Raw genomic sequence first — 12576 nt, 5'->3', positions numbered from 1 at the left:
CTTCTGTTGAGCTCGGTGACCTTCCCCTACAAAAGGATACACAGAAGGACTTCCCTCAGGTGGTCATACGATATATCAGACCGATCGTATGTTTATAAGTGAGAGGTAGAAGAAATACGCTCCTGGAAATTGAAATAAGAACACCGTGAATTCATTGTCCCTGGAAGGGGAAACTTTATTGACACATTCCTGGGGTCAGATACATCACATGATCACACTGACAGAACCTCAGGCACATAGACACAGGCAACAGAGCATGCACAATGTCGATACTAGTACAGTGTATATCCACCTTTCGCAGCAATGCAGGCTGCTATTCTCCCATGGAGACGATCGTAGAGATGCTGGATGTAGTCCTGTGGAACGGCTTGCCATGCCGTTTCCACCTGGCGCCTCAGCTGGACCAGCGTTCGTGCTGGACGTGCAGACCGCGTGAGACGACGCTTCATCCAGTCCCAAACATGCTCAATGGGGGACAGATCCGGAGATCTTGCTGGCCAGGGTAGTTGACTTACATCTTCTAGAGCACGTTGGGGGGCACGGGATACATGGGGACGTGCATTGTCCTGTTGGAACAGCAAGTACCCTTGCCGGTCTAGGAATGGTAGAACGATGGGTTCGATGACGGTTTGGATGTACCCTGCACTATTCAGTGTCCCCTCGACGATCACCAGAGGTGTACGGCCAGTGTAGGAGATCGCTCCCCACACCATAATGCCGGGTGTTGGCACTGTGTGCCTCGATCGTATGCAGTCCTGATTGTGGCGCTCACATGCACGGCGCCAAACACGCATACGACCATCATTGGCACCAAGGCAGAAGCGACTCTCATCGCTGAAGACGACATGTCTCCATTCGTCCCTCCATTCACGCCTGTCGCGACACCACTGGAGGCGGGCTGCACGATGTTGGGGCGTGAGCGGAAGACGGCCTAACGGTGTGCGGGACCGTAGCCCAGCTTCATGGAGACGGTTGCGAATGGTCCTCGCCGATACCCCAGGAGCAACAGTGTCCCTAATTTGCTGGGAAATGGCGGTGCGGCCCCCTACGGCACTGCTGCGTAGGATCCTACGGTCTTGGCGTGCATCCGTGCGTCGCTGCGGTCCGGTCCCAGGTCGACGAGCACGTGTACCTTCCGCCGACCACTGGCGTCAACATCGATGTACTGTGGAGACCTCACGCCCCACGTGTTGAGCAATTCGGCGGTACGTCCACCCGGCCTCGCGCATGCCCACTATACGCCCTCGCTCAAAGTCCGTCAACTGCACATACGGTTCACGTCCACGCAGTCGCGGCATGCTACCAGTGTTAAAGACTGCGATGGAGCTCCGTATGCCACGGCAAACTGGTTGACACTGACGGCGGCGGTGCACAAATGCTGCGCAGCTAGCGCCATTCGACGGCCAACACCGCGGTTCCTGGTGTGTCCGCTGTGCCGTGCGTGTGATCATTGCTTGTACAGCCCTCTCGCAGTGTCCGGAGCAAGTATGGTGGGTCTGACACACCGGTGTCAATGTGTTCTGTTTTCCATTTCCAGGAGTGTATATGATATGTCTAACAGAGGAGCTGATGCGGACACCCATCAATCAAAAAAATGGCTCTAAGCAGTATGGGACTTAACATCTGAGGTCATCAGTGCCCTAGACTTAGAACTGCTCAAACGTAACTAACCTAAGGACATCACACACATCCATGGCTGAAGCAGGATTCGAACCTGCGAACGCAGCAGCAGCAGCGCGGTTCGGGACTGAAGCGCCTAGAACAGCTCTGCCACAGCTGCCGGCTACCCAGAAATCAACCATTTACAAATATAGGTGGGCTATTTCAGGAAGAAGAAGAACATGATCAACAGGTAGTTGGACAAGAAGCTTAAGAATCCAGAGTTGTATTATTAGTATAGTGTCTGAGTGCATAACACATTTGAAGTCCTGTCACCAAACCCAGTGACCAAAGATCAGTGGGAAGATAAAAAAAACTACTATAACTGAAGCAGTAAACGAGATTCTAAAACAACAACCAGGAAGAAATAGTTCAATGATACATGCGAAGCATCTGAATAGACCAAGAAGACACTAACACAAATACACGCGTTGGAGAGAAATTGTGAGGAAAATCCGGACACACTCAGTAACATAAAAAGAGAAACGAATGATTCTGAGGTTAAAGAAAAGAAACCTCATGGTTGGTTCGTTGATTTGGGGGAGGGGACCAAACAGCGAGATCATCGGTCCCATCAGGTTAGGGAAGAATGAGGAAGGAATTCGTCCATGCCCTTCCTAAGAAACCATCCCGGCATTTGCCTAAAGTGATTTAGGGAAATCACGGAAAACCTAAATCAGGATGGCTCAAATCCACTGTGCTGACCTCGTTCTGTGAAAATTCATGACCAAGGCTACTGATGAAATTTGGAGGATAAATACAATATTTGACAGTAGGAAAATATTTCACGTGATGAATCATGTGAGAAATGGTCAAAGAATTAAGCCGCTACTTCTAAAAATATGCTGCAAAAAAAGAAAGAATTTGGAGCAGCTACTGAACGCTGAAGATACTGAGAATTTTGTACTAAAAGGAAGAATTTCAGACGTGGTACAGAAAGGAAAAACTGAAATGACTCAACATGACGTACAAAGAGAATAATAACGAGCCAGGAAAAGATATAATAACGGCAGAAATATTGAAAGCAGGAGAGGAAACATTTCAGAAAGAGATGTACACTTTCGTAAGTCAGTTATGGATAAAGGAGGAATTACCCAAAGAGTGGAAGTAATCTACCATTATCCCACTGCTCAAAACGAACAGTAACAGGAATTGTGGCATCTACAGAAGTAGGTCTCTGCTAAGTGTACCACACAAAGTTCTATCGTTAACAATTTTTGAAAATCTGCGGCCATTTGCTGAAGATATTGTTGCAGAGTAGCAGGCTCATTTTCTGGCAGCAAGTCCATCTGGGGATCAAATTTCAAGCATGAGACAAATTTGGGAGAATCGGTTTATGGTAACATTTGTAGATTTCTCAAAGGCTTATGATAGTATACACAGATTAAGTACGCGCAACATCCTGAGGGAGACCTGCGGTCCAAGGTAGTTAATTAATTTGGTGAAGGAGTGTACAGCTGAGATAAAAGCCGAGACGAAATTCCATGGGAGCTGCCCAAGGAATTCAGCATCTCCTGATGATGGTATTTCAGATGATGACATTTCACTACAGGTTTTTAATTTGTCCCAGGAGGGAGCAATTCTCGAAATGAAAAGAGAAGGTAGTGAGGTGAAGCAAAATACTTAGAAGAACACAGTTATTGGGATATACACACGACAGCGCAGCCATAGCGTAAACTGTAGGGGACTTAGTAAACAACGCCAGTAAAATTGCACTTCGAATTAATGAGGAGAAGACTGGAACGATCGAAGTATCCGGAGAAACCGTTAATAACGCTCCATTACAGGTAGTAGTATAGTGCATAGAGAGAAGGGGAAGTTTTAAATACTTTAGCATCTGGTTCATCTGGTCTAATAACTTAAAACAAGTAATTACGCAACGTATAGTAAATGTATCTAAAACTTCAATGAGTCTGAAGCAGATAATTGCAACACAAATGATATCAATTAAGAACAGACTTAAACCTTATAATGCAGTGATAGTACCAGTACTGTTATTTGGGACAGAAAGCACTCCAGAAATATAAAGAGAACGTGTTGATCTTTGAACAGAAAATCATCAGAAAGGTTTTTGAACCAATTAGTGAAGTGAATACTGGGATACGTAAAAAAGACCAAGGACTGTACAAATTGACGGGACGTCGAGCAGAGAATGAAAGCTAGCGCAATAATCCTGGTTGGGCGGTTTGTTAGAATATACTTTCTAGGTCAAAGTTGTGCTTACGTGAAAGCGTGATAGTTTCCGTCCAACTGGAAGATCAAGGACAGTAGCTGGCTGCTCATGAGAACTGGATTCAGAGTGCACCACATCGCTATCCATGGGAAGAACATTGTGAAGTTACCGCATGATCTTCAGAGTCCGTGGACAAATGGCACAGTCTGCTAGCGATGCCATAGCACCATAACTTGTCAAAACATATTTGTACACATAATGCTATCAGAATTTCAACACGTTACTCTTGTGTAGAAATTGTGTCCATGGGGAATTCATACAAAGTTGAATAAGTCTGCAAAGTAAGTGGTGCACGATGTATGTTGACCCATCTGGAAGGCCAATTCCCTATAGGATATCAAGGGATTGTTGGGCACACCGAGGGCTGCTCAGTGATGATGTTACATACATCATCTCTTACGCAAATCGATTCAATTCTACATGCCCAAATCCCTGAATGGAATCTGTGTAGACTGGGAGGAGGTTAGAAGGAAGAGTTTCTGATGCTGTCTCTGGCCACATATGTCCAGACACTAAGATACCTGTATGGGCGTACTCACCGCGCCGACGCCTTCCATAGCGTAGATGGTGGTGGTGAGGAAGACTGGTAGGGCAGTGATGGATGACGGCAGCAGGCGGCGGTCTTCTAACGGCGGCAGGTCGACGAACATGTAGTACAAGGTGACCGCGAAGCCCGTCACGATGCACAGGTTGGCCAGCATCGAGAAGGGCACCAGCGTCTTGAGGTGCCGCAGCTGGCCCTTGGCCAGCACCAGGGGAGCCAGCATGGCCGTGTAGAGCCGCACATCGAAGCGTGTCGCGTCAGACGTAGAGTGGTAGTCTCCAACCTGAGGAGGGAAACTAGTCTCAGTTTGTACAGCAGTCACCTCACTACACACACAGGCTGAACAAACACTCGCGCACCCTGGCTTAACAGCGCTATTTTCTCTACAACAGCAACGCGGAAATGCTTGTAACGAAATTTAGTCTGGTGTTTATATTGGAGAAAATGGACGCGAAGGATTGACATTGTATCTGATCAAAAGTGTCCAGATACCTCAATGTAATGTAGAACTGACCACTAGATGTCACGAGAGGCGAACCTGTCAGTATATAACGAGGCGGGGAGTGTTGTGTTGGTAGTAGAGAAGCAGTAACAGCACAATACATCGTTCAGGACAAGTCAGTGACTTTGGAAGTGTACTAGTCTTGAGTAAGAAAACCATCCGGACCATTACAGCCCTTCCACGGCTGCTCAAGTAGACTGTCGGTGATGTGACTGATAAGTGGAAATGCAAAGGAATAACAAGAGCTGAACCAAGACCAAGGAGACCTCAGGTACAGACGGAGAGGGACCGTCGACCAATGCCGAAGGCGGGTGTAAAATGGCATGAAATCAGCAGAAGAAATCACTCGTGAGTTCCAAAGAGCTACCAACAGTCCAGCTAGTACGATGACTGTGGGTATGGCGTTAAAAAATGGGGCACAATAGTCGAGCGGTTGCACAACCCATAGATTTCTGAAGTCACTGCAAAGTAACGCAAAAAAGATGGTGTAAAGAGTGACTTCACTGGACAGTGAAAGACTGAAAACGACTGATTCGGAGTGGTGAATGGCGCTGTACCCTGTGGCAATCCGTTGAAACAATTTGGGTTTGGTAAATGGTTTGAGAACGGCACCTGTCATCATGTGTGGTACCAAGAGTGAGGTATGAAGGACATGGCTTTTGGCTATGTGGGTGTTTTTATGGTGAAGGTATGGTTCCCTTGTCACGCTTAAGAAAGCATCAAATGTGGAAGGAAACCTACACATTTTATAGTATCATGCACTGACCTCCGCTATCGGGTGGGGAAATGTAGTGTCCCCCTGAATAGGTCAGGCGTGCACTACACGCCGGAAGGGGCTACAAGGGTAGCGGTGTACGTGTGGAGTGCACATGGTTTTTTTTAAGTTAGATAATTCCCTCCCTAGGCCCGACAAGACGCCTCCTGAGACGCGGCAAGGTAGGAGTAGGCAAAATGCAATAGGGAATAGTAAACTGCAGGAGTGTCTATAGAAAGGTTCCAGAACTGCTCTCATTAATAAACGGACACAACGCCCATATAGCACTAGGGACAGAAAGTTGGCTGAAACCAGACGTAAACAGTAATGAAATTCTAAACTCAGATTGGAATGTATACCGCAGAGACAGGCTGGACAGTGAAGGGGGAGGCGTGTTTATAGCAATAAGAAGTGCAATAGTATCGAAGGAAATTGACGGAGATCCGAAATGTGAAATGATTTGGGTGAAGGTCACGATTAAAGCAGGCTCAGGCCCTCGGGCTCAGCAGCTGATGTGGCTCAGCACCTGAAGAATAATTTGGAACATATTTCGAGTAGAATTCCCCACCACGTTATAGTTCTGGGTGGAGATTTTAACGTGCCGGATATAGACTGGGAGACTCAAACGTTCATAACGGGTGGCAGGGACAAGGAATCCAGTGAAATTTTTTTAAGTGCTTTATCTGAAAACTATCTTGAGCAGTTAAACAGAGAACCGACTCGTGGCGATAACGTATCAGACCTTCTGGTGACAAACAGACCCGAACTATATGAAACAGTTAATGCAGAAAAGGGAATCAGCGATCATAAAGCGGTTACTGCATCGATGATTTCAGCCGTAAATAGAAATATTAAGAAAGGTAGGAAGATTTTTCTGTTTAGCAAAAGTGACAAAAAGCAGATTACAGAGTACCTGACGGCTCAACACAAAAGTTTTGTCTCAAGTACAGATAGTGTTGAGGATCAGTGAACAAAGTTCAAAACCATCGTACAATAGGCGTTAGATGAGTATGTGCCAAGCAAGATCGTAAGAGGTGGAAAAGAGCCACCGTGGTCCAACAACCGAGTTAGAAAACTGCTGCGGAAGCAAAGGGAACTTCACAGCAAACATAAACATAGCCAAAGCCTTGCAGACAAACAAAATTTACGCGAAGCGAAATGTAGTGTGAGGAGGGCTATGCGAGAGGCGTTCAATGAATTCGAAAGTAAAGTTCTATGTACTGACTTGGCAGAAAATCGTAAGAAATTTTGGTCTTATGTCAAAGCGGTAGGTGGATCAAAACAAAATGTCCAGACACTGTGTGACCAAAATGGTACTGAAACAGAGCATGACAGACTAAAGGCCGAAATACTAAATGTCTTTTTCCAAAGCTGTTTCACAGAGGAAGACTGCACTGTAGTTCGGTCTCTAGTTTGTCGCACAGATGACAAAATGGTAGATATCGAAATAGACGACAGAGGGATAGAGAAACAATTAAAATCGCTCAAAAGAGGAAAGGCTGCTGGACCTGATGGGATACCAAAAAAAAATGGTTCAAATGGCTCTGAGTACTATGGGACTCAATATCTTAGGTCATAAGTCCCCTAGAACTTAGAACTACTTAAACCTAACTAACCTAAGGACATCACACACACCCATGCCCGAGGCAGGATTCGAACCTGCGACCGTAGCAGCCCCGCGGTTCCGGACTGCATCGCCAGAACCGCACGGCCACCGCGGCCGGCAATTATGATGGGATACCAGTTCGATTTTACATAGAGTACGCGAAGGAACTTGCCCCCCTTCTTGCACCGGTCTACCGTAGGCCTCTAGAAGAGCGTAGCGTTCCAAAGTATCGGAGAAGGGCACAGGTCATCCCCGCTTTCAAGAAGGGACGTCGAACAGATGTGCAGAACTGTAGACCTATATCTCTAACGTCGATCAGTTGTAGAATTTTGGAACACGTATTATGTTCGAGTATAATGACTTTTCTGGAGAGTAGAAATCTACTCTGTAGGAATCAGCATGGGTTTCGAAAAAGACTGTCGTGTGAAACCCAGCTCGCTCTATTCGTCCACGAGACTCAGAGGACCATAGACACGGGTTCACAGGTAGATGCCGTGTTTCTTGACTTCCGCAAGGCATTCGATACAGTTCCCCTTAGTCGTCTAATGAACAAAGTAAGAGCATATGGACTATCAGACCAATTGTGTGATTGGATTGAAGAGTTCCTAGATATCAGAACGCAGCATGTCATTCTCAATGGAGAGAAGTCTTTCGAAGAAGTGAGATTTCAGGTGTGCCGCACGGGAGTGTCATAGGACCGTTGCTATGCACAACATACATAAATGACCTGGTGGGTGACATCGGTAGTTCACTGAGGCTTTATTCAGATGATGCTGTGGTGTATCGAGAGGTTGTAACAATGGAAAATTGTACTGAAATGCTGGAGGATCTGCAGCGAATTGACGCATGGTGCAGGGAATGGCAATTGAATCTCAATGTAGACAAGTGTTATGTGCTGCGAATACATAGAAAGATAGATCCCTTATCATTTAGCTACAAAATAGCAGGTCAGCAACTGGAAGTAGTTAATTCCATAAATTATGTGGGAGTACGCTTTAGGAGTGATTTAAATGGAATGGTCGGTAAGGCAGATGCCAGACTGAGATTCATTGGAAGAATCCTAAGGAAATGCAATCCGAAAACAAAGGAAATATGTTACAGTACGCTTGCTCGCCCACTGGTTGAATACTGCTCAGCAGTGTGGGATCCGTACCGGATAGGGTTGATAGAAGAGATAGAAAAGATCCAACGGAGAGCAACGCGCTTCATTACAGGATCATTTAGTAATCGCGAAAGCGTTACGGAGATGATAGATGAACTCCAGTGGAAGACTCTGCAGGAGAAACGCTCAGTAGCTCGGTACGGGCTTTTGTTAAAGTTTCGAGAACATACCTTCACCGAAGAGTCAAGCAGTATATTGCTCCCTCCTACGTATATCTCATATGTGTGTTCTGAACAGAACCAAAATGTTAACACGGCTCTGACCGTGCTAAAACCAGACAATGATGCAGAAATTCAGATGAATGGCTGACCACAAATTCATGATATTGAGCCTTCATTCTTACCGGATAATACTGACTTCGGTCTAATTGATGAAACTCCAAGTAACATGCATTCTAATTATAGCCCAGAGGACTGGTTCATTACTGTAAAATCCGCAAAACGCAAACCCCCAAAATCTGAAGTCAGTGTAATGGAAAGAGAAAATTTTATAAGTGCAAAATCATTAGAACAGCAGATTACAAACAGGAAACAAATTGTTGATGATCATCGAGTATACTGGTTAAAAATTCGATGGATAAGGTACTAAAAGGCATGTCTTTTAAAATGGGGTTTAAACTCTAAGTGATTTGGCGGAATTCAATGTGTTACATTTATGAAGATGAAAAAAAGAAATAAACTAGACTCACTAGTTAGTGTTGATCAGGAACAGCTTTCCAAGTTACAAATCAAAAGACGAAGGACATGCTCGATTCAGTGAATTTCATTTTATCACTACACCATGCATAGGACAACAATCTTTTAATTGCCGATACTGCTACAAGAAGAAGATCGTAAAACGTCTATCAAGATTTTCATGAAGACAATGATTCAGTAAGTGGGTACGAAATCGTGTTTAAGGAGATGAAGAACAAGAGCAAGAAGCAATATTAACTGAACTTGCTTGCAGGTTTGCAGTTTGAATAATTAATTAGAGACAAAAGTAATTTAAGAGGATATATATAAAAAATGGAAAGAACCAGAGATGTAGGTTTAATTATACTTGAAGTCAGAAGTCAAACTTTTTCAGTGCATTAGTGAACCATGTCCAGTAAATTGTGATATAATCTGTAAAATCAACTTTTATACTAACGAAAAGTTGTGTCCTGGGTCAGCATGTGTTCGTTATTTTTCTCTGTAAAAAATTAATGTATAATTCTGCATCTGCAATTAAATATATTACTTTAACTTCGTATCAGTTTTTCACGAAAGAGTTAAGTTCTGACTTGGTTCACTTTTGCTCTTGGCCCCACGATGCAGACGACAGGAACCTGTGACTTTGATCAGAGTTCTTCATACTAACAGCACAGAAGTTACAGTGCCTAATTAGTCATTCTTGCCACCTTGGAGATCAAGGTCGCAGATGCTCTCTACTGATCTTGAAATGTAGGCTCCCTGGGCCCGGTGGTCTACTGTTTGATTGAAGGGCAAGTGTAGAAAGGCCTGGCGTGATCCAACCACTACCGTAGTACCGCACAGTGGGATGGAGAGCTGCACTAAATATTACGTCCGCTACACCTGTAATACGTCCGTGGGTGAAATGGCAGGAAGGCACACTTGTTCTTCGGTGGAAGCGGCAGCTGACCTGCTTGAGTGTGGCGGCGATGAAGATGATGTAGATGGTGATGCTGCTGTAGTAGGTGGCGAACAGGCCGGCGCTCACGAACCAGCTGCGGAAGAGGAGAGCACCAGTCAGTCTCTGCACAATTCCTCCACTTTGCTGTCCGTCTACAAGTAATCCGTGTATATGAAAATCTATATGAAAACAAACATTTTACAGAAAGTGCGCTATAAACATTTCCTGTCCGTCGTTTATTACAGAGCTGGTCAGCGAATGCTGTTAACTAGCGACAAGTTAACTTCATTGCATTTTCGTGGATTATATTCTCGTCAACTAATTATGAGGTCTAACCTGCCAGTAAGATCACAAAAAAGATTCATTTCCTCAGAAAATTTGATAAGTGAAACCCAACCACATACATATTATCCACTCAGGAATTCATCTACGCAAAACAAATTGTCGAGAAGAAATTATTTCAGTTTATTTTTAAGACGTTAATTGTCTGACAGCACCTCTAATTCACAAGAGGAATAGTATTTATGAGAGACGTCCGCCGTACAACGGCGCTGAACTATACATGCCTTTTAGAAGCTCTCAGCACGAATGTTGGAGGTCACCTCCTATGAGCGTCCAACATGGTCCAAAGGGTCCCATTAATTAACACTCATATGGCGTCCCAGATATCACATCTGTTATACATCCCAACGATGACCTCAGTTACGACACAGCTGATGTAGGCGGCCTTTGGATACTTCGTTAGTAATAGATATGTCTGAAAGACACGATACGATGATCTTAACCTCTACCCCATGTACCAGCGTTCGTGCACGTGCGGCATCGCTTTATATTAACATCACGCTCAAGATGAGGACCCATCGTCGACCTAAGTTCACTGGTTTCCTCATTTACGAATTGGTGCCTCTGCCCCGCCTGTCCCCTACTGCATAGGCTCATATTGCGCCTGCGTTCTCACACATCAAAACATTCTGCCTCGGTTATAGCTCTGTGCACATGAATTTACTCTGCACCAGGGCGCTCAAGGCGTGTGATGTGTACGGCCTGCTGATAAGGATTCAGCCTCAGTATGTGCTTGAGAAACGCCACTAAGGGGTCACGTGGGCTCAGACGTAGCAAGTGATCCACCAAACATATTTCGGGATGGAGACAAGAGCCGTCTGGTATCTCATGGTTAAAAAGAAGTTTCGTATAAGACGTAGACTGTACGACATTGCTCTAGCTGAATCCTCAGTGTATATGAGGTGTCATGAGCCCAACACGGATGAACATCGCCTTCTGTGCGGACCTTCATCGGTTGTGTGGCTTGTAATTTGGAGGATACTTGTCTTCTGAGAATGACGTCATACACGACCGAGTCCAGAACACTCCTTTGCCTGGCTGGGACCCACTTTCCCCAACCAAAGACACATGTGAATAATTGGATCAAAGGACGTTCTATGGACTACTCTTTTCGACACGTTCTCAAAGATGTGGCTGACTTTTGGACCTTCCTACAGAAAAGATGTGTTGAACTGCAGTTCTCTTCCAGATATAGTTGTCAGACTTTTTTGCTAATTACTTAATCAGTGTATTTAAGGTCGCCCCCTCCCCCCTCTTCCCCCCCCCCCTCCCCCACTAGCTGACACGCATCTGAAAATGAACCATTTAACAAGAATGTACTCTGAGAAATCGCTCCCAAAGTCCCTGCTGTGCAGTGTTGGGATTGGATGGTGTTTATTTTGTGATGTTTCGAGTGGTCGTTAGTCTTACGTTGGGCTACTAGAAGAGCATCCGCAGTTTGGTTGTGTTCTGTTTTATACCGTCTTCTAAAAACATACAACACTTTCACGTAGGTTTCATTTTGTATTGTAATTTCATTATGTTCACTGTTAATGGTAACATGTATGCCCACTGGCCTTAAAAACAAAAAGAGTAGTTAACAACGCCAGAGGAAACCTTATAGTGAAATTTTTCTTGCCCAAATTCGACAGTACATTTTCTATCTTGTCATTATTGCAAAATTTATGTATTGATGATATTAAAAAAAAGTGATCAGTACGCTTGACTGCCAGACAGAGACCCTGTTCGGTTACTCACGGTCAGAGATTTTATCTCCTCAGGGACTCGATTTTTGGTTGCCCTCGGCATCATTTCATCAACATCCAATCACAAGTCGCCAAAGTGCTGTCAAGTAAAAGGTGGTCGAATAACCCCAAATGGAACACTATTTGCAATTTGTGCAGAGGTACATTTCTCCTTCAGATGTGCATGCATGTCTGAAGGAACAGAGTCTGCGGCGGCTACAGGTGCTATGAAAAACATGAAATGTATTCGCAGCTGCGAATATGATCACCCTCCAGCTGTATAATGACATGAAGACAGTGAAAATTTGTGCCGGCTGGGGTCTCGAACTCTGGTCTCCCGCTTCACGCGAGCGGTCACTTTAACCACTTTGGTTGTCTGAGCACCACTCACGATCAGACTCAACTTCCATATGTCGTCGTCTATGCGACATATCTG

The 12576-nt window shown here is 44.9% G+C and overlaps 1 protein-coding gene across 2 annotated transcripts in view; it reads right to left on the bottom strand.

Moving 5' to 3' along the window:
- The window catches only part of LOC126354750 (proton-coupled amino acid transporter-like protein CG1139), a 123420-nt gene that overhangs the window by 29468 nt on the left and 81376 nt on the right, over positions 1 to 12576 (bottom strand). For both annotated transcript variants that reach the window (XM_050004628.1, XM_050004630.1), the window contains 2 exons: positions 10084 to 10168; positions 4432 to 4719 (listed from right to left, as the gene is read on the bottom strand). In XM_050004628.1, the coding sequence (XP_049860585.1) occupies positions 4432 to 4719; positions 10084 to 10168 (373 nt within the window). The remainder of the gene's footprint in view (positions 1 to 4431; positions 4720 to 10083; positions 10169 to 12576) is intronic.

This window comes from Schistocerca gregaria, chromosome 3 (genome assembly GCF_023897955.1).
Source record: "Schistocerca gregaria isolate iqSchGreg1 chromosome 3, iqSchGreg1.2, whole genome shotgun sequence".
Classification (NCBI taxonomy): domain Eukaryota; kingdom Metazoa; phylum Arthropoda; class Insecta; order Orthoptera; family Acrididae; genus Schistocerca; species Schistocerca gregaria.
Note: the sequence above shows the minus strand (reverse complement) of the source record. Positions and strands in the feature narration are given on the sequence as shown.